General features: G+C 39.0%; 1 protein-coding gene across 9 annotated transcripts in view; it reads right to left on the minus strand.

Annotated features, from left to right (window-relative positions):
• Positions 1-1,387: 1,387 nt before the first annotated feature.
• The window catches only part of RBMS3 (RNA binding motif single stranded interacting protein 3), a 718,180-nt gene continuing 694,592 nt past the window's right edge, over positions 1,388-24,975 (minus strand). For 6 of the 9 annotated variants that reach the window (XM_037383217.1, XM_037383218.1, XM_037383216.1 and 3 more), the window contains 3 exons: positions 14,078-14,158; positions 11,390-11,517; positions 1,388-7,551 (listed from right to left, as the gene is read on the minus strand). In XM_037383217.1, the coding sequence (XP_037239114.1) occupies positions 7,545-7,551; positions 11,390-11,517; positions 14,078-14,158 (216 nt within the window). In that variant the 3' untranslated portion in view covers positions 1,388-7,544. Of the gene's footprint in view, positions 7,552-11,385; positions 11,518-14,077; positions 14,159-24,975 lie in introns of those variants that run through there. The other 3 variants (XM_037383219.1, XM_037383223.1, XM_037383222.1) reach the window with 1 other exon arrangement.

A 24,975-nucleotide genomic window follows, 5' to 3' on the forward strand; every position in this document is an offset into this window, starting at 1 on the left:
CGAAGGCCCATTTTCCCTTGTTATTTTAATTCTGTAGTATAGGTAGGGGACTTAATACAGTCACATAATTTACCAACTTTTTTTTTTTTTTTTTTACACTGATGGTGGGACTAAGAGGATGAGAGGAGGAAGCCTTCTTACCTGCACTTCTGTGGAAGATGATGCAAACCCCCCTTAGCCTGGTTCCGTATGCACACAGCCAGCCAGAGCAAAACCAAAACCACTACCACCACAGTTGTTAGTGATATCCTTGTTAGTAGAATCTGAAGTGGAATGATCTTGGCAATGGAGCACTCCTGGAAGTGACAAAGCTGAACCTGATGCCAGAGCATCAGCTGTAAACCACCTTGGCACCACCTGTGTTGGTGGGACGAACTGTTTCTGCTGCTCTCCCCAGGCTCCTCAGCTACCATGCAGAGTGCCAGGCAGCCTGTAGCTTCAGCCTCCTGCCTTCCTCCTTCTCTCACCATCATCACAGCCAGCAGCAATGCACATTTCAGCATAGGTGCAGCTGAAAAAAAACCCTCTCACCTGTTTCTTCCTCCTATTCCTTCATCTTCTAGATTTCTTTGGGCTCTCCTGATTAGGCTGAAGGGAGCGAGAAGCTCCACTGATGGATATTTCCTTGGGCAGAAAGAATGAGAAGGAAAGTGTGTGGGCAATCCCACAAAACATGTTTAGTGCTGAAGGAGATGGCCATGTTCCTGGTAGGTAAGAAGGAGCACTCAGTGATTTCCAATGTGTGAATAAAGCTCTTTGGCTGGGGAGGAGAGTTACTGGACACTTCCACCCCACCCTCACCTTGGTCACACAAATGGCCCTTGTGGGAAGAGATGCTCATGGCCACACGAGAGTCGCTGACTGAAGCAGCCATGGGGAAGTGCACCAAATAGCTTTCTCATTCCCTGTGAGATGTGGCTGAGGAGGCAATTTATTTTCCAGTTCCCTTTCAAGATGAAGTATGGCTTGCACTACCACTGCTTAGGCTGTACTTATTCTGTAAATAAAGATTTTCTGTCTTCTGTGCGGCAACTTTTACCCTGAAGTCACTCTTTAAAATAAGCCTCAGAAACCAAGGCAATGTTCTTGTAGCAAGTGCACAGCTGAAAGCCTGGACAAGCACATACCTGTTAGTATTAAACACTCAGTCTTGGTGTGAGAAAAACTTTCTCCTGTATTTCACCTTCTGACACGTGGGTGGCTGTGCTGCTGACAGGGCAACAGAGCTGTCCTGTCTCTCACAATTCTTTCCTTCCATTTGGTGAAGACGCGGAGAAGGCAGACTTTGCTGCAAAGCCTTTCTGCTCCCTCTGTGCTCGGCACAAGAGCCACAGCCTTGGGAAGCCTCTGCACAAAGGGGCCACAAGAACACAGAGTCACCCAGCTCTTTTCTTTCTTTATTTTTTTATTGAAAGCTTCATCAAAGAAAACAGAAGTTTAAACCTAACATCCACTGATCTACAGAAAGCCCCAGGAGTGGGAAAATGGCAGCTATTTAGGATTGTGGTACAAATGGAAAACATAAAAAAAATAAATCATAGCAGTACAGATCTTTCAAAGACATTCTGAGACATCAGCACACAGATGCCCATATAAATAAGATTCATAATTTAATGTACGACAGAGGTTCTGTATTCTATATTTTGGCTACAGTGAGGTCTGTAAGGGCTTTAAAGAATCTCTGTCCCATTTGTGTGATGCATGTTTTCTTGATAGGAAGTTTATCTGCTTTCAAAGCTGCTTTGATTTTTCTTACAGACAGAATCTGTTCATTCTCCTTTAAAAAGGAAAGCAATTAAAAATTCCTACATGAATTCTGTACGCTTCCTGGTTTTACATAAAATTGTTTTCCCTCCAAAAGACAGTAGAATTTTCTTCCACTCTGGAATACAGCATATTTAATAATACTTCAGTTACATAAACATCATGTTCTCTTTTCTAGGCTGTATTTTTGGGCTTTTAAAAATATAACTGACTGTAAATTTCACCAAAATCCTAAAATTATTATCCACGAGAAAGTCACTTAAAGGCAGAAAATTAACATTGGGCAGATACTCTCTTAAGGACAACAGATCCAGATCTTGGAAGGTGCTTACACCTTGCAGGCTTTGGCCCTACAAGGAAAAGTGGATTTGTGACCCTGTCAAAGGCTGACATTTTTCACTTCATTACACATTTTTATTAAGGTGAAAGAACTTAGCTGTCACTGTTAGGGAATTAATAACTGAACCGAACAACTGAAATAAATACAAGATTTTTTTGTCATCATGGAAAGCTAAACCAACACTGGGATTTTTTTTTTTTACAGCTTTTTTTCTCATGATTTTCTGCTTAATTTTAACAAAGAGCATGTTAAGAAAGGGGAGAAGAAAGGGTCTGTTCTGCCTGCCTCGAGGCACAAAGGTGAATAAATCTCTGGGGTACATACAGCGCTCTAGCCTATTTGTGTGACAGGAGCAATATAGAAAAAGCTGGCGCTCTTTTTGAGGGACAAACCCCCCTCCTTATGCTTCATCTTTGCTGCTTGCTGAGATTCTAGAAATCTGCTCCACTGAGGGAGAGGAGCAGTCTGCTGCTCACTCAGCCCTCCTTCTGAGAAAGTGTGCGTGCATGATTGTGTGTAAGCGTATTAAGAATGAAAGGAATCTTCGTTACTAGAGTCAATTGTCATTAAACAGAAAAGACTAATGCACCAAATGTCAGCATTTTTGTTGTTTTCTGTTTTGCACTTCCATCACACCGTGACTGTTTTCTTAGTTCACATGGGCTTCCGAGAAAGACCAGGAAAATCCCTTACCCTAGGGCACTTCTTTTATATCTGGACCAATTTCATGTTAAATGAAGTTTTGAAAGGAAATGTTGACCATGCGTGTATCAAACATTACTATCTTCAACTAACACATTTGGTCTCATCACTAAAAATGGATTGATTCGTTACTTTAAGCACATTATCGCTCTTTAGCATGACTCTTGCTATAGGTGGAGTACAGCGAGTCTGCCTAAACCTGTTTTGCTCATGTCAACCTCAGCATTAAAATGAAGTGGCATGAGGAGCACCATCAAGCTTAAAATCATGAAGCATGGCAATTTGTTAAACACTTAGTATCAGTCTGACCCTTCAGTACCATAAACAACATAATATAGATCCAAATACTATGACATATTAAAAATAAACTTTATTACAATGCAGGCTTCCTCAAATTTGCTGAGTTTTGGTACACATACATACATAAATAATACCTTTCATTTGATTTTTACTTGAGTAAAAATCCATTCGAATGCTTCAGCCCATTGCCCATTGAAAGTTTAAGCCCTCACCTCTCTAACCACCAGCCTTTATATCCCACAGTTGGGCATGCATCCAGAGCAGAAGATGTGATGCAATTACTCTCAGATATGCCTCATTCTGCATTACGGTGGATTTCTTGACCAACACGACAAAGGCAGTCTCTCGGTAAACAGAACTTTACAAGTAAGCACAAGCTAAGGACATTTCAAGAGTCTGTTTCACTGGAAGGCAATAAGAGGACATTCACAATCGGAGGCCTGACTGTCACACGTGAAAAGTGCTTACAAAACCAGCAGTAGAGCCAGATAGGAAGAAGAGTCCCTCAGCAATCTCACTGGGAACGGTGAGACTTCTCAGTGCCCTGATCTACACTCGGGTCAGCACCTGCAAATATAATACTCTTCAGTTCCACTGTATCTTTTTTTTCCCCTCAATGTTAAGTGACAAGCCCAGGTATTCAGAATTTTCTAGCCATAATTAATAGTTTTCTGACAACCCTTCTGTATTTATCTTTTAAGATAAAAACAAAAATACCAAACCTGAACATCCAGATTTGACTATTTACAAGAATTCAGGTGTGATGGAAAGTACATACGCAGTTCAGCTTATGGATTTCATGGTATTTCTAGACCTCTGGGCCAGGCACCATTGCCTTAGGCTTCTAGAGTTGTTTCTGCAAAGTTTCGGGAACCCTCCTGATATTTAAAGCTAAATTGGTAAGACAGACATAGATATTGATTTTTACAAATTCAGGTCTTCAAAAAAAACCAAACAAAAAAAACCCAAAAGAAAACCAAAAGAAAAACAGAAACTCAAACAGATTATTACAATACACCTTCCAAAAAATCTTATCAGCCGCAACACAAAGAAAACCAGTTTTAGATTTCAGAGGCCACCAAGTATTCCTGTCCTATGACAACACCCATGCAGCAAGCGTGTTGCTCTTCCACTGTTCTCTTTTATCTCATCTTTAACTTTTACAAATAAGTTACCACATTCTGAGCATTGTGTGTGTTCCAAATAGGTTATTTTCTTACCTTATGATCTATGACTGTTAATACTCAAGGCTCACATTGTTTATAATTCATAGACTTTCAAGTACCAGTTCACTGTTTTTTTGGGGATCTGTAAGATGATCAATTGTATTTAAGGGATCCATTTTCTTTCCTCTTCTTCTTCCTCTACTTCTTTGCTTTCTTTCTTTTGATTTCAAACACCGTTGAACATTATAGCATGGGAAAAAAGGGAACAATTCTAATACAGAATGCACTTGAAACACTTTAAACTGACAGGCATCATGATACCATGTTACCTGTCTGGCTTAATAAAAAACACTGAGATTGTTTAACTTTGCTGAAAAAAATAAGAAAAATGTTTCTGAATGTATAAATAAAGCAGCAGAGTTCTGAATAGAAACAAGAAGGTACCTCAGCATATTCATCAGCCACATGGTAGCTACCTTGTAGCCTCATTGTTGATAGTAAATGAGACTTTTTGTGTGTCACATTAGAACTAACACAGAAACAAATGTGTTTATTTCATATTTAACTGACTTGTGCCTGGGGTTATCTCTATTTGTACAAAGAATTCAGACAGAGACAGAAGGAGAGTACGTGTAGAAAGGAAGAAAATAAGGCTAGATCGATTTTTCCCCCTCATATGCCCTCCAAAGAAAGAGGGAACCTTTATCCAAGGACAAAATTCAAGTGCCACTCTCAAAAAGCAACAAGTAATGAGACAGCATGTGAAACAAAGAGATTATGTTTTTTTCTGTATTGAAAATATGTTGTGGTTGTTGTTGTTCTTTAATACTTTGGCATCATCTGGTTTTCAGAAGTGTTGAATATCAACAACTACTCTGGAGAAAGCAGAAGTTTTACCACTTCTGAAAATCAGGCCCTCTTCCTATGGTTAAGAACCACGTGAACTCCCATTTCTCTCTTTTCTATGTTGCATATCTAGCAGCCATTTGCTTGGGAAACCCCCTCCCCCCCACTATGTTAAAAAATATGATCTTGTTTTATCAATTTAAAAAAATAATTGTGTGGGGTTTTTTTCCCCCCCAAAAAATCAGGTCTGGGAAACACAGATCTCTTTAGAATTGGGCAGCTGAATCAGATTGATCCAATATATGTTTTAAATTAATTATTTTTAACGGATACCCTGTCTCTAATGCACCACAATACACGTGATGAAGCTTCCCCTCTCTTCTGGATGGAGGAAAGTTTTAAAATGTTTGGTTTAATTTTTACATATAGATATACGTGTATGTATGTATATATTTAAACGCTGCTTCTCTTCTGCCTCCTCAAGGAAAAAAAAATCATCTTTTGACTTGCTTCTCACCTTCTTCGGTTTTTGTTTGGAAAAAATAAGGGCCACAATCAAGACTTCTCTATGGAAAAAAACTGTCATTCCTAAAACAGGTTTCAGTGGATTCAATTTAGTTAGTGTCTTTTTTTTGCCTAATCATACTAATTAGTGATTGTCAGCCAACATATTAAGACAACAGAAATCACAGCAGAGAAGAATAATTTTTAACTTCCTGCCTGCATGACAATACTAAGTCATTTTCAATATTTCTGCTTGTGTGGGAGAGCTAAAATGAGAACGAAGATCAAGTTTGCTTTCTCTTGCACTATCCGGCAATTCAAATGCATCACTGAAAAAGAAATGCAGAATTAAGGTGGCTATGCATGCTGGACGATGACAAAGACTGAGGTGAAGAAATGAATCTGTGGTATGTCAGAATTCAGAAGGAAGACTGTTGTTTCAGTAGAAATACCAAAGATCAGGCAATTTAACAGAAAAACTCATAAAAATTAAAGCCCACCTGGACAGATTAGTTGGTAGCCCACTCCCCCTTGCTTTGGGATGTTCTCCAAAGCACACCATCAACAAGCTTCTAATACCAACTATTCTGAAAGTTCCACTCTAAACATGTGTGGTATGTAAAACACCAGTGGAAGATAGTTTAAACAAACAAGAAAGTAAGAACTGGTCCGGCCATGTAGGTCAAATAAAGATAAAAAAAGAAAAAAACCTCTATCTTCTGGACTGCGTTAGGGTGTCACTTCATCTTTGGTATAAAATAGGCCATCCATAGGCTGCATTTGTTCACAACTAGGAAAGACTACAGAAATTGTCAACAATTTCTTCTATCTATTGCTTTTTTTGCACTTTTTTGACCATAAGCTCCTATCTACTTAAGTTTTTTTTAATGCTCTTAAGCTAGGTTTTTGCAATGTGACAAGCAAAGCAGACTAAAAACTTCTTAAAGCTCATAAAAAAGACTGCAGATAAAAAGCACTAATGCTTTTGCTAGCGATCACGCTTTGTAAATAAAAAAATCTGCATTCTGCAAGAAAAAACCCCTGCATTCTCTATAATGCAGCAAGTTTTTTTCTCAATTCAATAACTTTACTGTAAAATGCTTTAGCCTTCTAGAATTTTTTCTGTCAACACTTAAGACAAAGTTCATAAAAGTCCCAGCATTTTTCCAATCCTTTCAGTTGCCACAGTTCCTTTATCATCAACTTTTCTTCAAAAGAAGAAAATCATTTTCTTTTAAACTGTACAGTTTATTTTTTGTTCACCCCAAAAACTCAGTCTATTAAACTTCTGCACCAGCACCGGTGTGAGCAGTTTCAATTCATTCTCGGGTTTTCTAACAAGACGTTGACAGCTTGCCTTGAGAGCCTTTGACGTCCTTAAAATTAAGGCAATTAAGATTCAAGATAAACCTTACCTAAACATTTCTTTAAAAAAAACCCAAAAAACAAAACAAAACAAAACAAAAAAAACCAAACCCCCAAACCACTCTAGATTTAAAACAAGAAGAAAAATAAAATGAGAGAAAAAGAGTAGCTTAATTTTTGAGGAAGACAATTGGTTTTCATCGCAACTTGCTCCCTCTTGACATCATCAGTTTTTCTGTTAAAAAAAAAAAAATCTAGCTACACCTCCAGGTAAATTCTGAATTCAAATGTTCGTCCAGATGACATGTGAACCCAGAGTTTTTCCTCTGGGTTTTTCCTTTAGTTTAAAAAAAAAAAAAATATAGCAAAAATAAAATTGTCAGACTACATGACGGAACCATTTGCACAGCACATAAAAACACTGTTTTGTTTTCGTTGGGAAAGGTAGAAAAAAAAAGCATTCATTTGACGCCTGTGCAAACTGGAAGCCAACTTCTTGTTCAGTGAAGTTTCTCCATTCAAGGCAAAGATTTCAGACCGACATTCTTCAGTCCTGTTTATTGTCTGTAAAAACAATTGAATTAAAGTGGTCATTAAGTCAAAACAACTTTGAAATAGGCTCCTCTCCTTTTTTTTCCACCCAATTCCCTTTAAAAGTTATCCAAGCTAAACTAACTTTGCAGCTGTTTAAATACGATACCACCACTAAGCTGAAAATAGCCAGGCAGAAACGGGGAACTCCTGCTTTGGGGATGTTAACACATCCTAAGCAGATGAATTTACTCTCGTTAATGCTATGCTTAATGGGCAGTCTAACTACACTGAAATGAGATGAATACGTGGCTTAACACTGTGTAAATATTTCAAGAGTAATACAATAAGAGAGCAAATATTTTTGTAATAATAAATGGCACTATTTATTTTGGATACTAATAATGAAATGAAGGATAAAATTGCAATAAAAGAATACATCCAATTTGCTGAAAAGAACACATTTTCATGGCAAGAACAGTTAAGAATATGGAGCACACTGCTTAATAAGCCAGTTATGGCTAACTTGGTAGAAACATTCAAGATAGTATTAATTAGAGAAATACAGTTTTTGATCTTATAGCATCAAATCTTTCTAATTCAGCATAGAGAATAAGCTAAACTATCGAGCTTTTCCTTACAGAAGGTAACTCTTAATTTTGTGGGTTTGAGTTTTCATGCCATTTAAAGATATGTCACATCAAACTCATCTTAGCAAGACTATATGAGATCTTTGGGGAGACGTGAAACCTACGTATAAATGCTGCTTCATGTCTAGGGATATCAATAAGGGTTAGCTACTGCTTTGCCTACAGCCCTCAAAACTTGCATGGAAAAAATCCTTTTCTAACCAAAGTTCAACACAAGAAAATCCAGCACCTTTCCTTTTGCAAGCATTGACACATTTGCCTTGCTTAGTTTAAAATTAGTTTTAATATCAGGAGTTAAATTGTGAAGAATGTTGATGACATAAAATTTGCCACAGGACTATTTCTCTGGGATGGTAAATATAAAACTAACTTCAATTTTAAATATTAAATTTACCAAAGGACTGAAAATTAATATTTTGAATGTTAACAACACGTTTATGTGGAAAGCAAGAATTAACTATTTTCTTAGGGTTTTCTATGCATAACTTCAGCAGGAGTACTCAAGGTGGATGCTCACCTCCTGAGGTTTTACTGCCCCTGTGGGCTGAGTGGCCACTACATGTGCAAAAGACCAATTCCACCGAAGGGTCACAGCACACGCTCTCTAATCTAACCTGGCACTGAGTTTGCCCACAAAAGGCTCCAGAAAAGTGTAAGTCTTTCCACATTTAAAATCAAGAGCATGTCATCCAGCAGTTTTGCCTAGAGGTAAGAGAGTACACTTTTCAGGAGCAAGGATCTCCACTTATCTCCACTTCATAAATTTCACACTTTTATGTGCACAAGTAAAGATTTAAAAGGAAAAAAGGGAGTATGCATCTAAAATAATTAAAGTGATTTCCTTATACAGTTCTCTGCCCAGAAACCAAGGGCTGTTTCTCCTATATTGCTACACAGTAGGTAGCCAGGTTTTTGATGTGAAGTTATAATTTCTGAACTTCTATGGATGGTATCCTCAAGTACAGCAGCCAGCACATTAAATAAAAGAACATGTATGCTGCTTAAAAAAACTGGAAATTAAATTCTAAGTCTTGTGGTTTATTTTATCTTACAAAGACATTACGGATTCCTTATACCACCCATTTCATTCTGAGTACATTGCCTCTCATTTGTTGCCTGCAATTTCATGATTGTTGCAAAGAAAATAAATATAATTAAATAAACTGTTAAAACTTTTCTCCTGACTGATCAGCTCCTATGAAATAATTTTATAGTGTCTGTCTTTGCCTGTATCTGACAATATCATTGTCCGGTCCTGTTAATTACTTCCTCTCAACTCGCTTTGAAAACAGCTGTTGTACATTGTTCATGATGCTTGCTATTAAAAGATGTGCCCTTCGAAGAGCAGATTAATACAATTATATTTTAATTACAAAATAACTTCACTTGGCCATATATTAAAGGTTACTGAAATATTCCAGCAGCATTTGTTTTTCAAAGACAGAGATTGTGTACATTTTAGTTTGTTTCTACAGCTTCCCACACTGCATTTCTGCCCGCAACCAGCAGATATAAATAGGGGGGCACATTACAAAAAATACCCCTGAAATAATCATAATAAAAATCTGTAGTGGATCTGCCTGTGTGATTAAAAAATAAAGAAATTCCTCTGGATATAAATGCCAGTGCCATTAGAAGTGTATCCATCATTGCAAAAAGGCAGTAGCTGACAAGAAAAGATGAGGGATCTCATTCTCAGAGAAGGTGGGAATTCACCACATTGGCAAGAAACACAGCACCCATCTCAATTAAGAATTGCAATGTAGTTTCCTCCTGCATGGGAAAAATGCCAGAATCTGCTGCTCAGAGCTACCTTACAAGGGCTTCTGAAACTAAGTCCTTCTGCTTTGAGACTTCAGTGAATGGAACTGGAACACAGGAATGGTCAGATCCAAACCCATACAGAACACAGTCAACAGGACAGTACAGTCACATGCATTTCTCTCTTTGCCCTTTGTATTCTATAAGTATTTTGGCATTGTTTATTTACAGGTGCTAGGGAGACTGATGGGTAGAAGGGATACACCTGCATAGACTGTGTTTCCAATTGGGTGCATCAACAAAAAGCTTGTGATCAATTGTTTTTGTAGTATGTAAATACGGACAAATATGGACAAGACATAAGAAACGGTGAGACCTTAGGTTTTATGGTGGTCAAAAAAGACCACTGTGTGATCTGAAAGCATTTGTTACTCATATGTTTGTCAAATAAATGCATCTTCCACTTCCAGAGGTCAAAAATGAAGGAAAGCAATTGACAGATTGGTATAATTGTAATCTTTCCTACACCAGCTCATATCTTAAGCCTCTAGAAGTACTATGTCATGATGCATTGACTGACATATCTAACATATTTCTTGACTGGCTGTTTGTCTACTTCCTTCTCCAAGATGCATAATTCTTTTTTCACAGTGATGCTTGTGTTCAATATACGTGTAATAATAAAGGACTGGGTTTGGGCTCCTTCCTGGAATCTGTCCATCAGTGACCAGTCCCAGTGAGCACCCTGTCACTAAGTTACATTACCTTCATGAGGACCAGTTTTATTATGGCAAACAGAAAAAATGTTTGAGGATTATTCTGAAGAGGAATGGGCACTTTAGGAGCTCTAGGTCAAGCTGTCAGTGTGCAAAGTTTGAATTTTCCAAGGTGTTCCATGGGAAGCAAACAAAGGGATCAGAGGACAGGAGAAAGACAGAGCAGTGCTTCTCCCCATCCCTTTCTTATGCCTTCTTCTTCTGTTCCCAGTTTCTGCCCACCCAGTGCCTGCATGCCGCCAGTTTTGCACAATCACAGATACCAGCTTGGGGCTTCATTAGCTACACTTTCTGAAAGAAACCTTTACATGTGTGTTGTGACAACCTTTACATGTTTATTGTTCCAGTATTTTTGCCACTGCAAAATTTAAGCACTTTTTTAACCTCTGACGCCAGATGCTGCTTTAGCCCAGCATGATGATTGTTAACGCAGTGGTTGAGATCCTTCTGAGTCCAGAAACGCAGCAGTTAGAGAGCGTATCATTGCAGGCAGGAACTCAAGGACATTTTGCCAAGGTGAGGCCATCAGCCAAAACCTTTTGCTAATTACACTGCTATATATCCAGAATTCATCTGAACTTAACAAAGCTACTCAGAATTTATATTGCTGAAATGGGGACCAGAATTTGGCCCGCTATAACCGCAAAACAAAACCTTCTGGTTACAAACAGTATGCCTACTTACTTAGACTGTTGGTAAGAATATGCAGGTGCATGTTCACTGGATGTTTCCACTGCCATCTGTTGCTGTTGACCACTGGCTTCCTGTGATGAAGATGCTACTGTCTGTGGAGAAGTATCAGCAACAACACCCTAGGGAATCAAATGAGAACATAAGAAACTTACTAATTTTACTCACAGCAGTGAATTACATACAAGAGCTCAGCACCAGCTCATCATTCCTGTATTTCTCTAGAGATCAAGAGAGTTTGAGATAGCAGAACCACATGCTAACACAACAAACTCCATCACTTTTAGAGTGCTAATCCAGCAACAAGAAGCTTCCTCAGCATACCAGCCCCTGTAGTATTTGGCTTTGTAGTATTGTAGTATTTGGATTTGTATTACCACAGGCTGCAGTGGAAAACACCTTCACCTTGAGGGTGGTTCCCTGCCCATTCAAAGCCAGAGGCAAAACTTCTGACTTCAGTGGATTCTGGATTTTACCTCCTGTCTCCTTCACAACTTATGTATGGCTGTTCTGATTTTCACTTATCTACCCCAAATTCACAGTGAGCTCACATTTATCTTCTTTGATTTGCAGTGCAATAAAGGCAGAATCTAGGCCCACTGCTCTCTGCTTTACTCCACATCCAACAGAATTTTAGCTGCCTTAGAAAAATACTGCACTCCTCTACACGCTGCTTTTATGTATGCTCCCTTCAAAAATAAATTTACTTCACATGAAAGACTTTTATCTGTTAAGTCAAAGCTCCAATGAAGTTTTGTATTATTTATATGTTTGCAGAAAAATAAGTAAATACACAAAAGATGATATGTATGAATTTAACAGTATGCACTACTTCTTATCCTATTTAGACAGTCTGAATAATATTATGCTTAGGTATTTTTGTACGCTTTCAAAGCTAGCTATATTTTCTTTCCTCTCATGCTTGGTGCGTTGGCCACATGCATAACACTAGCATGTCTCTTCAGGGAATATGCTTTATTATTGTATTGCACACAACAGAGCCAGAAGAGGGAGCACAAAGCACTTGCTTTGTTTTTGTTTGAGTCCTATGTAAACAACAGGTAGTTTATTTTAAATTATCTGTTAAGAGTATCAGTTTCATTTTTCAGAAATTCTTCCAATCTATTGCTTAACAGACTGTCAGTATAATCTTTTTCCATCTACTTCCTTATCTTTATCCTTCTGCTTTTGTCCATCTCGGGATTGTAAGCTCTCTGGGGCAGAGACTATTTTTTGATCTCTGCTTGTGGAGCATCCAGCATAGTAGTGTCCTGGCTCATGATGCTACATGAATACAGATAAACATTAATGATCATCACTGGATCAGAACAAGACAGGCTATATACTCAGATAATATTTTGATTATTATAGTAGATGACAGATATCATGCTACTTTAGCAGGCATGAATATACCAGTGGGTGAATGGAGAGGAGGGCTCAGAAAGAATTAACCTAATTTCTCATTTGCACCACTCAGCACATCACACAGCCAGTACAGCTGTATGAACCACTCTCCATCCCACCATCTGCATTTAATTTGGATTTGTATCTGTCCAGTTTAGTATCTAAAAATGGCAATTGAAAAGAGGCACCCATGGCCTGTTTGTAAACAAATGAGGTTTAGGACAAAATTATCCCGAGGCACAAAAGACTAAACCGAAAAAGTCTAGCTCTGCATGACAGAACAGTAGCAGCCTTTCCTGCGGGACCTCATTTGGGAATCTCAGTAATTGCAAAGAACTGGGAGAAACTGAGATGAGTCCACTTGACTGCTAGTGGAGCCATGCCAACAGGACCATTAACTCAGCATCCTCAAAGCACTGAGTAGTAATAGCACAAACTCCAAAGTTCACACAGATGAAGACAGAAGTACAGAGAGCCTGGCACTCCTTGCAATACCCCAGAGTACAGGAGAAGTTATTAATAAGAGAGGGAAGCACCAAAGAGAAGCACGCAGGGAAGAGGATGCCAAGGCTCCCTCCTCTCGCTGTGCTTAGTGGCCCTTATGAAGCTTCACAGAAGTGGAGGCCAAGCTGACACTCTCCCGGCAGCTTGTGGTCTACAGGGTTGAGTAAATACTTACTCATTAGACTGTCATCAGCATGACTCAGCCCCAAGGAGGGAGGGAGCGAATCCTTCCTCAAGGATGAAAAGCACTCAGTCAGTGCAGCATCCTCCACGTCTGTATGTACAAGAGGAAGGTTTCCATTGCTCAATCACTTTTTCTGGTGGCTAAATGTTTCAGCAATTACCTATACTTGCTAAGGACCGCATCAAACCCTCTTGCAATGTTCTCTTCTTGGAATCTCTTTTGGGTTTGTGGTCTGCCTGCTGGGTTTGTTTTCCTGTCTCTTCCCATCTCCCCCCAAAGTACATGGGGAAAAAATAGTCATAATCACTGAGGGTTTATTCCATGTCCTGCTGTACAACAAAACAAATGCAAAACAAGAGGCCTTGCAAATAATTTAAAAAGCAAGGGGGGAGGGGAAATTAAAAAAGAAGGAAAAAGAAAGGAAGAAAAGAAAAGAGAAAGAAATGTGCAGCCCTAATTTTAAAAGATGGAAGCTTCCAGCCACCATTCCATAAAGTAACTTTAGGCCCCTTTCAAATAACAAGTGCAAGGAAGCATAATAGGTAAGAGTTCTGCTACCCCTTCACTCTCCTGGATGGAGATAAACTTACTTCAATAGGGACAGCTGTCGGAGGCACAGGAGTGTACTGGGGAATGTAAGTCCCTTGCATAGGTGCAGCAGCAGTCATGTACTAGAACAAATCAAAGGCAAATGAACATTAGAAAACCACAATCAAGATGCATAAAACCGTATCAGAAGCATGACACTGTTTCAGTTTCCTGCTCATATGTTTTTGGTTAGCGTACAGCCTATTGTTTCTTTTAATTAAGGATTTTAGGCAATGGTAGGAATTACCTAGCTATTAAACATCATAATCTTGAACTTCAAAGTCAGTCATATCTGAATATAGGCAATAGCAAACATCTTGCTGATAGACTGATTGTTCACTTGGCTTCTGAAAATGGGAGACTCCTATTTGTACTTACAAAAACCCCTGTAGAGATAATGATAGCAGCATATATATAGTGGTTACAGATACAAAACCAGCCTAAACAATCTTTTGGAGTCTTATTGATCTTATCTAATAACACCTACAAAAAATGAAGCATTAAATTTGACAGGTTTATTCCAGTCTGTATTTAATCCCATCAATAACAGCAGTTGAGTTTTCAGGGATACAAAGCTGCAGGGAGGTGCAATCTAGGACAGGAAAAATAAAGAGGAAGATATATATGGGAGTTTCTCCTTTTGTATACAGAATTCCTAGCCAAATTCTTATAACTTATTCTTAAAATCCAGGGATCTTTTCTATCCATTTTGAAACTTCTGCAAATTATTATTATAGCAACACTTTGTATTAGTTTCTCTAGAATACTATTTCTCCCAAGTGCTACCAGATGATATTTTTTGAAATTCATGAGTGCATGTGAATTTGGCCATTGGTATGGCACTAATTTCTTTATATATAGCACTTCTTAAAAAGCTCTTGAACTTAATGCAACAGGTATTGTTCAAAACTTCAAATAAAGTATCAATATTAAGTTATCAGATCTGTCTGTACTTTTCTTTCTACAATCCAGTCCTAACTGGGTGTCTTCACTGACGAGAATCTCAGAACGTGCCCAATCCCACAACTGACTGTATGACACTTCCACTACATGTTATCTTCAAAGACACACCAAAGATCTGAATCAGCCCAGAATGTATCTGATGAATTTTAAAATGAGTTAAATATAGCTTTGCTTCCTGGCAGAGCTAGGAAGTGCTTGCAAGATTTTATTCTGCTGTTTATAGAAAATTTACATTTAAAGCACTCTCTCACCTCAATTCTAAACTAACTGGGTAGTTTGATATGCCTGTCACAAACGTGCATTATGAAATTGCATAGTGGGGTGCAGACTCTGCGGCAATGCTGTCTACAGCCTCAGGGAATGAGAACAGCATATTTAAGAATCCCACAGCTAAATTCTGAAGTCTTCATTCAAGTAGAAGAAAAAAAATACTTAAATCAAATTGTTTTCTATAGAAAAAAGAATCAATGAGGAATGTAGGTGACAGAGTGTATACTCGCAATATGAGTAGCAATTTGTGTTGAAAACCATTCAAATATTTTTGCTAAAATTTAGCATTTTCCTTAACTTGAGCAAAGAGAGGGGAGTGTCCCCAGTGTTTACGCGCCTCTATCAGGCCATGTTTTTCTGCTGCTCCTTTTCCCTGTTCTTCAGCAAGAGAACTGAATTCAATAGCTTTTTTATGAATGCTAACCCACCAAAGACATTAGGCCAACTATTCCTATTGTACTCAGTACAGCCGGGTTATTCTCCTGCCTTACAGATTAGGAGCTAATGAGAATGTTACGGCAGGGTGTTCCAGAGCTGCTTCCGCTCCATTCATTCTGCTTTGTAATGTTGCATCACATGTTGGGACAACATCTGCTGCGTAGCATATTGTTCTAAATGTGTCAGTATTTAATATTAACCTGAAGCACTCATTCTTATAGTTCTGCAAACACCTACAAGGGTTTTAAACACTTACACAGGCTAGCTTCACTCAAATACATATAGATTTTAATTAAAAGTGTCAATTTAAAGAATAAAGTTGCCTCATTCAACTTGGACTTCCTCTGAGTTCTTCCCTGAACCCAGCAGAAGATAATGCTCAGACTCTTATAAGATGCAGTTCTCTGCCATTCTCTTACCTTACACACAAACACATACAATTTTTAATACAAAAGTATCAAATTAATCAACTGCCTTTTAATTCAGACCACTCCACTTTTTGTAAAGTCCTTTGGCATTAAGTTCTGTAGCACAACAGCTGAAACTGTTCAGGAATTATCTGGTGTCTTCACTGATTCCGCAAGCAGTGCTTTTGGTTAGTTGTGCAGTTTCTTAACTCTACCGTTACTGTTTTCCTCTTGAGGCAGATCCTGATCTTACTTGCCAGACTACTTCAGGTTGCTCCCTTCATCGCTACACAATCTCTAGGGGAAACTGTTCTCTTGACTGCAGTGTGACTGGTGGCTCTGGCTAACTCTTGCTTGCCCTGGTCTTTCCAGGCACTCACACCTCCCCATACTCTCCCAGTCTAATTTGTCTGCAGGAATTTTAACTGAATTCAGCCCAACAGCAGGTGATTTACAGTGCTGGAGACCAAAGCCATCTAGTTACTTGCCAGACTCCCTGAAGAACAGTAGTCTGCATATGGCTTCCCATCTACCTCGCAAAACTAATGCAACTGGGAAGTAGGCAGGTGGCAAACAAAGACGACATCTATGTCAGACGACCATCACTGAGATCTTGTTTTCTCCATGAACCACACTCACTAATGTTCTTTATCCACATGTACTTGTGAAAGAGAGACAGCATGACTCCCATGCTCAGCTTGGCAGTACCCAGCTAATTCCACTAAATATTAGTATTGTAAACCCTGAAATGAGAGAATCTGAAAAATCCAAATCCATTGTTTTTTTGTCACATGTTTCTATCAGGATTAAAGATTCTTGAGCTGTAATGTGATCTGTCATTCAACAAAGTATGTGCAAGACAGAAGAAAACACTGTTCTTTCTTCCACAACTGTACAGGCTTTGTAGGTCTAAAAGTAGAAGCTGCTTATTTCTGACAGTAAAATGAATAGTGACTCTACAGGCACAGATGACAGATCTGGAGGGTATAAGGGAGCTTTTTTGGCACCCTGATCCTTTAGAAGCTGATAATTTCTGCTACAGTAAAAGAGACATGGGTGGTAATACTTCGCTCTTAATTTCTTTGTAAACTATTATTTTCTTCATACAGCATACAGAATGCATGTTCTAAGCACTGAGGGTGTGCAGTATTATAATATAATGCATGCTTTACAATGCTTGACTGCTTAATTCAGACTGCACTTACCAGGGCACTGATGAGGCCTATATGCTACATTAACAATTCTACTCACACCTTGTCCAGTGGGACTTTTGTTTTTAACTTTTTGAAACTGCTTAAGTATGTGAAAAAATCTATAGCTAGAAAATGAGTAGTAATATACACTTAAACCTCTGCTCTCTTTTCAGATATTACCCTCCACGACTAGAAAGAGTTAAATGAAAGGAGGTAACGAATGAGGAGGTGGGTTGAGGGAACAAAACGGAACTGTGAGAAGGATCATGTTTAATTCAGAGAGCAACATCAGTTCTCACAGATCTGCAAACAGTGGGGTATCCCAGCCTGGCTCCAGCAAGAGTCCTGTTAAGCCTGCAGCAAACACTAAACCCATAAAGGTGGCAGGCCTCGGGAAGAAATAAACAGAAGGAAAGCAGCTGCCTTCACCAAGCAGACTGAGGGAGCATGTTGCAGTAGGATAATGTTTTACCCATCAAAGGTGGAGCTGAGTGACCTGCAGGGAATTTTCCGGAGCTGTTACATAGAGGCTATGGCACAGGTAATGTCCATTTATGCATTTGCCCTAGTAAGCCTCTGGCCTGCCTTTCCTGGGCCCAGGTTAATGCAGAGTCAGGCAAGTGCCTAATAGCTGAGATACATAGCAAACACCTCTTACACCAGCTATTAATTACTGAATTTCAGCTGAGACAGTGCGTGGAAGAGTGAGTGCCTCCTGCAAGACCAAACAATTTAATTTACACTGCCAGAAGACTTTGGCCACATGCTTTGTTTAAATTCTGAAGGTCATCATGAACAGAAAATATAAGAAATAGCCCTAAAGTACAGTTCTATTTATAGGCCTATAAAGTAACACAGCTGTGATCAGGAGACGGCTACTGGATATATGTTAACTCTCTTGGCCACTATGAGTACTGTGAGGTTCTAGAGCTGACAGATTTGATCAGTTGACAACCTGATCAACATTGAATACGCTTCCCAATATAAAGAAAAACAAGAACTTAAAACCTGAGATGTTAACATGTAAGTTTGCAGTAGGTTTGGAAACCTTGAACACCACTTAGAATTAGTAGGCTTACTAATGACAAGTGCCAATGAGCAGTGAATAAATGTTAAAGAAAAGGCTTTTTAACAAATCTGTATGGAAATGTTGCTTTCTGGTGTTTCACTTTGGTTTTATGTAAATGTGTATCTGTTGTAAAAATCAAAGATTGTTTTCCTTACTTCAACAACCACCATGCTCCTGAGAAGGCGCAGGGCCTTTTCAGTCAAGGTGAGAGCCAAAGTGCAGAAGCCTTGTAGCAACGTATATGCTGGTAAGCTTTTACACCACAGCAGCCTGCTGAAGGGAGATTAAATGGGACGTCTTATGTGAGTAAATGCTTACCCGTGTGTCTTAAACGAGCAAGGATGCCAGAGTCTGGTCTTCAGTGACTATTTGTGGTTTTGTATCACTGCATGAGCTATAGCACAGTAGATAATGACTTAGCTTTTTAGGATTCTCAGAATTAATGCCAGGGTTTGTTTGTGTTTTTTTTTTTAAACCATCTGAGAAGTCTAGACACTGCATCACTAACAGAATTATGTGAAAACATTTGCGTTGCTGGAAAACTGAAGGAAATGAGACTGTTGGCTGGATTTATTTTTATAATATTTTTTCTTTTTACCCACGAAGGAAACCTGCCCTCCCACTTTTAAATCTCTTTCCCTGCAAAGAACAAAAACTGCATCTCTCTTTGACCATTGTGAAGTGGTTATAACTTTAATGAAATATAGAATGAAACTGCTGCTTTTTTGTCCCTGGTTCCACCTTCTCATTTGAAAATACCCTGTTCTCCAATAGAAAAGAACATTGTCTTGCTGTGTCCTCTTATCCCATAGTCTGGCATGGAGATGTAGGAACTCACAAGAGAAAAGGACCATCTAACTCATCAGCGCCAGTGACAGTTCAATGAAATACAATATCCAGCTGCCACAGTTTTTACTTTAAAGTTCAAGTATCTTTTGCTACCCAGAAGCGTTCTCATTTTGCAGCTCAATCCTGTAATTATTCAATGGCTGTTATTAATCTTAGTTTTCCCCAATTAAAGAATGTGAGAATAAAAGATATGGAGGTTTTGCATATATTACAATATTTTTTGCTAATAATTATCAGTCTGGTCTAAAATATAATAGTGTAATGCTATTTTACCACACAATTACCATAGCCCTATCAAGAACAGCACTGTCATTCAACAGAATCCCATCACTGGGCCACTGCACTCATTGTTCAGGCAGAGAATAGAAATCTTTGCAAGATTTAACCTCCCTTCCCTGCTGCTCAGTAATACACACACATTTAGGAACACTGGCTATCACTTTCCTTTCAACCTTCCTCATGAGATGTTACCTAATTCTCTGAACAAGTTAAATGAAGGTAGAGAAAATCATAACTTCAAGAACTATATTTACAAACTAATCTCTTTTACTCTTCAGGAGTTCTAAGCATCCTTCACAAATCCTTCCCTTTGGAAATCACAGTAATACAAAGGAATAGAAGAAACAGTGCAGATGAGCTAACCCTCCCACAGCTAACAGGACCTTTTGTTATTTCTGAAATTCAGGCCTGCTACCGAAGGGGAGTGATCAGGACTAATCAGATAAAGACTATTTAGAGTAAACAAATGGGCAACAGTCAGACCACCACATACAGCTGGGCACCATGCTCTCACTAGCATACAAAAGCCCATGTTCGTAAGAAGTGTAGTAAATGCAAACTGCACTCAAGTATCTACAGGAACAGATAAATAAAAACCATTTGTTTTAACCACTTTTCAGAGTCTAAAGGCTGGCATTACAAAGGAACTCAGTGAAAGTCTCAAATCATTTTCAGATACCTCACCAATGTCTGAAAATGGAGAATATAGAGAAAAAACCCATCAGGATGTGAAAATTAGGTAAGTTCCCATTTTCATTGTACCTCTCATTAAAGGCAAGTGAAACTTCTTATAGGAATACTTCTTTGTAACAAGTTGTTCATATAATGTTTATCAGTTTATACACTGCTATGGAACTTGACCTGAGGGTGCTAATGAGCCCTGTAGTCCACATCAGTGTACAGAGGCCCATGATATTTTCATTCTTGCCTTCTTTGCGACAAAGCCTCCACTGTAGGCAGGGGTCCACAGAGGCTGTGCAGAAACGTAGACTGATTCTGCTTGTATGACTGCATATACGAATAGCCTCCAGATGTGAAAGCTGGTTTTTTGTGTGAATCGAATAATGCCCTATGTCTGATGGATACATTTGCACGACAGCAAGATTTCGCCTATGCTTAAAACAAAGACCAAGACTCGGGTGATTTTTTGTACTTTGAATTCTTAATTCTTCAGTTCTTATCCATTTCTCTACGAAAAGGGCACTTTTTAGTTTTTCCCATACCCTCTATGTACCTGCTCTGTGAATGTACATTATGAGATCTCTGGGGCAAGTTTCTGAGCATGGGTTAGTGCATGATTTATTACAGTCCTGTCTGCAGCACCTTACGTAAAACCAGGGTATAGTGACTGTATCATAACAAAAGAGTATACTGCATCAGTCTTGGTCAGCTAGGGTCGGTAAGCACTGAGACTCTACCACATTTATATTCTTCTTTCAGATCCTGTATACTGAAGAATAAAGGGGTGATGCAGCATAATTATAACTGCTTCTTCTGACATAAAAACTCACTATGCATCTCCTCAGTTGGAAATTCATAGGAATTTCCATCTGAATACAATTCTTTCAATTAGTCCCTGATAAATGGCTGCTCGTATGATGAAGGAAGACCGATCTGCACATTTTAATATTTTCAACATAAGTAAATAAATAAACGTGCCACTGAAACTCTCAACACATGAGCACATTAAGTTATTATTAATAACATATCCATTTTTATGATGAAATAACTGCTTTCTAGAGGTAAACATGTCATCTAGAGGTTACTAAATCTCCATGAATTCTAAGATCTAAAGAGAAGCAGACTACTGTGTGCAAATGTCCATACTGTATGGATGAAGTTGTTGTTAAAACAACAGGGAAACTGCTTAGACTTATTAAATAACAGTTGCTCATTAATCCCATACACCTTCAATTTGCTCTTTCAGATCAGACATAAAAGTGGAAAGCTCATGGGCCAACTGTCCAAGAATGAAGCAGATGAAAGCGAAGACAATAACAAACTAAAAAAAAAAAAAAAAAAGCACAGTAGAAACACACAAAAAGCCACCTGAATATTACTATTTCTAATTCTCCTAGAAACAGGAGGAATTTCATCACCTCCTTCATAAAAATGTAGTCGTGGCTCGCAAATGTAATGTAGTAAGCTAATAGCATTACACCACCAAACTACAGCTTGGAAGTTCTTAAGAGCAGCTGAAGCATGGTATTGCTCAGTCCTTCACCTCTAAAAGATCCCTAGATTCCAAAATGTTTGGTAAACTGTAATGAAGGACATTACTGGCTTATAAAAAATAAAAAAAAGAAGAGGAAAAAAACTATCTCAAAACTTCACAAAAAACAGCTGTCCAAAAGTAGCCTGCATCAAGAGATGGAGAAAACCTTCCCAATTCAGTGAGCACAAAACACCTTGCAGACATCACCTGTGTTTCCTGCTGGGGCTTACGCTGGAAGCTAACAGGGGCAGTAGAGATGCCTTAAAAGCTGGCCTTCCTCTATTGATGGTGAACATGCAAGTCCAGGCTTAGGCAGCAGGAAACACGTTCCCTCTCAGAAATGCTGGGCCCTTATGCCTAAGAATACAAGGAAGACCTGCCTGCTGTCAGGTATGCGTGGCCAAACGTCACACAAAACACGCACTCAGGGCTTCCAGGCTGCTCAACGCAGCGTTGGGGTGGTTGACTTGGGAGTTTGCAAACCCTGAGAGCCTCGCTTCCATCTGGATCTTGGGTGAAGCTCTGGGACATTCTTGCCTCTTCCTGCACACCCGGGAACCAGCAGTCCCTGTTCAGTCTTTGAGCTGGTGCCCTGCTTTTCTTCCAGGACAATCCCCCCGAGCAGCCTGGCCAAGGCAACATTCGTAGGGTTTTCTGACTTGGCTCCCAGGACAAATCTGGTCCTCAGTAAGCAGACCTGTAAGCTGACTCATTAGGAGATCTGGAAGCCTGCCCAAAGCATCGGACATGGTGAGGCTGCTCTGGAACATGAAATCCTGGGAGCGCTTTGCAGCTGCTGCCTGAAAGTTGACATGGAGCAGGACAGCAGCCGAGGGGGATGTTTAAACCAGTTGGCAGCTGTCAAGACCTTGTGGAGTATATTTTGTATTGGAAACACCATGAGCCATTGTTTCTGAAAATTTATTTTTTTGTTTGGAATTTCTGGCTCATGGGAGAATCTTTCTGTTTTGTTTTGAGTTTTTAAAAGATGAATCAGAAGGAAACCAATTTTTGTGAGATGAATTTCCCACAAACTGGAAACTATGGATGTTCTCAGCCAACTCTTCTTCTATCTGTAACTTGGGCAGAAGGATCAGCCAGGGTGGTGATAAAAAAGATTACTAACTTTTAATGGCTGCTGGCAACTTCAATACATTTAAAGTATTATGTTTTAACATAATGTAGTACAAAATACTGCTTCTCATTAGCATACAAATTGGTCTGTAAAAATCTTTATGTTTACATGATCATTAGCTTTGCTTACATGGCAGGGCTGTGGACGGTGGCAATAGGAAATGTTTTTGTGAGGACTTCCTTTTTCCCGCTTTCCACAAACTCCTGAAATTCTTCTAGGATAAAGGTCTCTGTAAAATTGTTAATGTCCTACTCATAGAGCATGACTGAACAAGAACATTACAGCCTGCCCCTAAGTATGTTAATTATCAGCTGTGGGAGGATCCCTGAGACACACCAGACCACAGCAGTTCCAGGGCTGCATAACCCAAGGAGAAACTGATTTTCAGTAGGTTGGTGGTTAAGTGGACTTAACTATATTGCCATGTCCACCATGTAATGATCTGCTTACAGTGTTGAACTCCTAAACTTACTTTGTGGTAAAAATTACACAGGATCTCTCCTACTTTGTCAGTGTTTCATCCAAATCACGGGGTAGGGGAAGGAGGGGAGAAGGAAAGATAACAAAAAGTAAAAAAACCCAGCAAAACAACAAAATAGAACACGGAAGAAGGAAAAAAAAAAGCGCAATACTTCAAAAACCGGTCAGTTGTTGTTACCTCAAGCCTTCCTGTTTTGTCATCTAATCACTAGTTCCCCTCCTAAAAGTGTCTTAAAGAGGTCCCTTTAGAATGTCTCCCATTTTTCACTACTGGAGGTCTTCCACACTATTTCACTGTACTATTTTCTTTACTTTGTACTGGGACACTCTAGTTTGTTGGGAAAGAGTGATCGGCACAGCTGAGGAACCGTAAGTGAAGCAGTCAAGAATGCTAGCCTGATGCTTCAGCTCTGAATCTCACTTTGTACAGGTGAGCAACTTAAGACCTAGGAAACTTGAGGTGTATTAAAAAAAAAAAAAAAGGTGCAAGCACCCATTCACCATAAGACGTTATTTCATATAGCTTTATGGGTGTGCTTAGTGCTTATTTTCCCAGGAATGACATTAGAAATGCTTGAAGGGGCCAGTAAAACAGATGTGTTTTAATGCTGGCGAAACAGCAGCATTCCAAGGCTGTTCTTTGTATTCCTTCAGTGCTAGCTTTCCAAAGGACACAGCCAGTTAATATAAGTTCAAATTATATACAATTACCAGTTGGTATGGATTTGTGCTTTAACACCCTCTTACAGCTCTGGACAGTGTAAGCACAAATACTTGTGTATGAATTTTAATAATTTTTAGGGCTAATAAAGTCCAGGCCAAGTGAAAAGCAATTCACTTCAGTGGGGGAAAAGCCCTCTTGATCAATCTTGCTCTCAGTCTCAGTGTACCGACTGTAAATAGTTTTAGACAGGGCTCAAAAAAAGCACAGCAGCAGTGTCAGGTAAAGTCTTGATAGACGAGTATGCTGTAATGGTTGTTCTTGTGATGTTTTTTTCAGGCTAGCACATTCTGTGAAAAATTAAAATCAAAGCAAAGCAAAACATAACAAAATCTTCCCAACTTCCTCCCCTCCCTCTAATTCTGATAAGAGGTGGAATACGAGGAGGATAATCCAGGAAGGGAATCAACATAGGGGAAGACATTAATACATGTACAAACACTCATATTTCCTTCTTATGAATGCCCTTTATATGACAGAGCTGTCCAAACAGCACTTAAGGAGCAACAGCAAAATGCCTGACAGACAGGCATGATAAGTTATGGCTCAAAACGTTTCCTTGCCAGACAGAAAGGGTGACTTTTTTTTTTCTTTTTTTTCTTTTCTGAAAATCCTTTAAGGTAAACTCACTCCATGTCCGCTGGCACACAGCCATTTTTCCTATAAATTCATATTACAATGCTGTATTTCTAATGGATTGGGTATGGTGCTTTTCCATTTTGCTAATGAGAAAAGCTAAAGGCCATTACTTGCTCTGATTAAGATCCCGAGGGAAGAAATGTGATGTGTATATTACCAGGCCATACGTAAAGGAAGTATGTGGCATTTCTAATCAATCAGATGAAGGGTAGACAGAAAAAGTCTTATCCTGCAACTGTACA

The sequence above is a fragment of the Falco rusticolus genome, chromosome 4, assembly GCF_015220075.1.
Source record: "Falco rusticolus isolate bFalRus1 chromosome 4, bFalRus1.pri, whole genome shotgun sequence".
Lineage (NCBI taxonomy): Eukaryota > Metazoa > Chordata > Aves > Falconiformes > Falconidae > Falco > Falco rusticolus.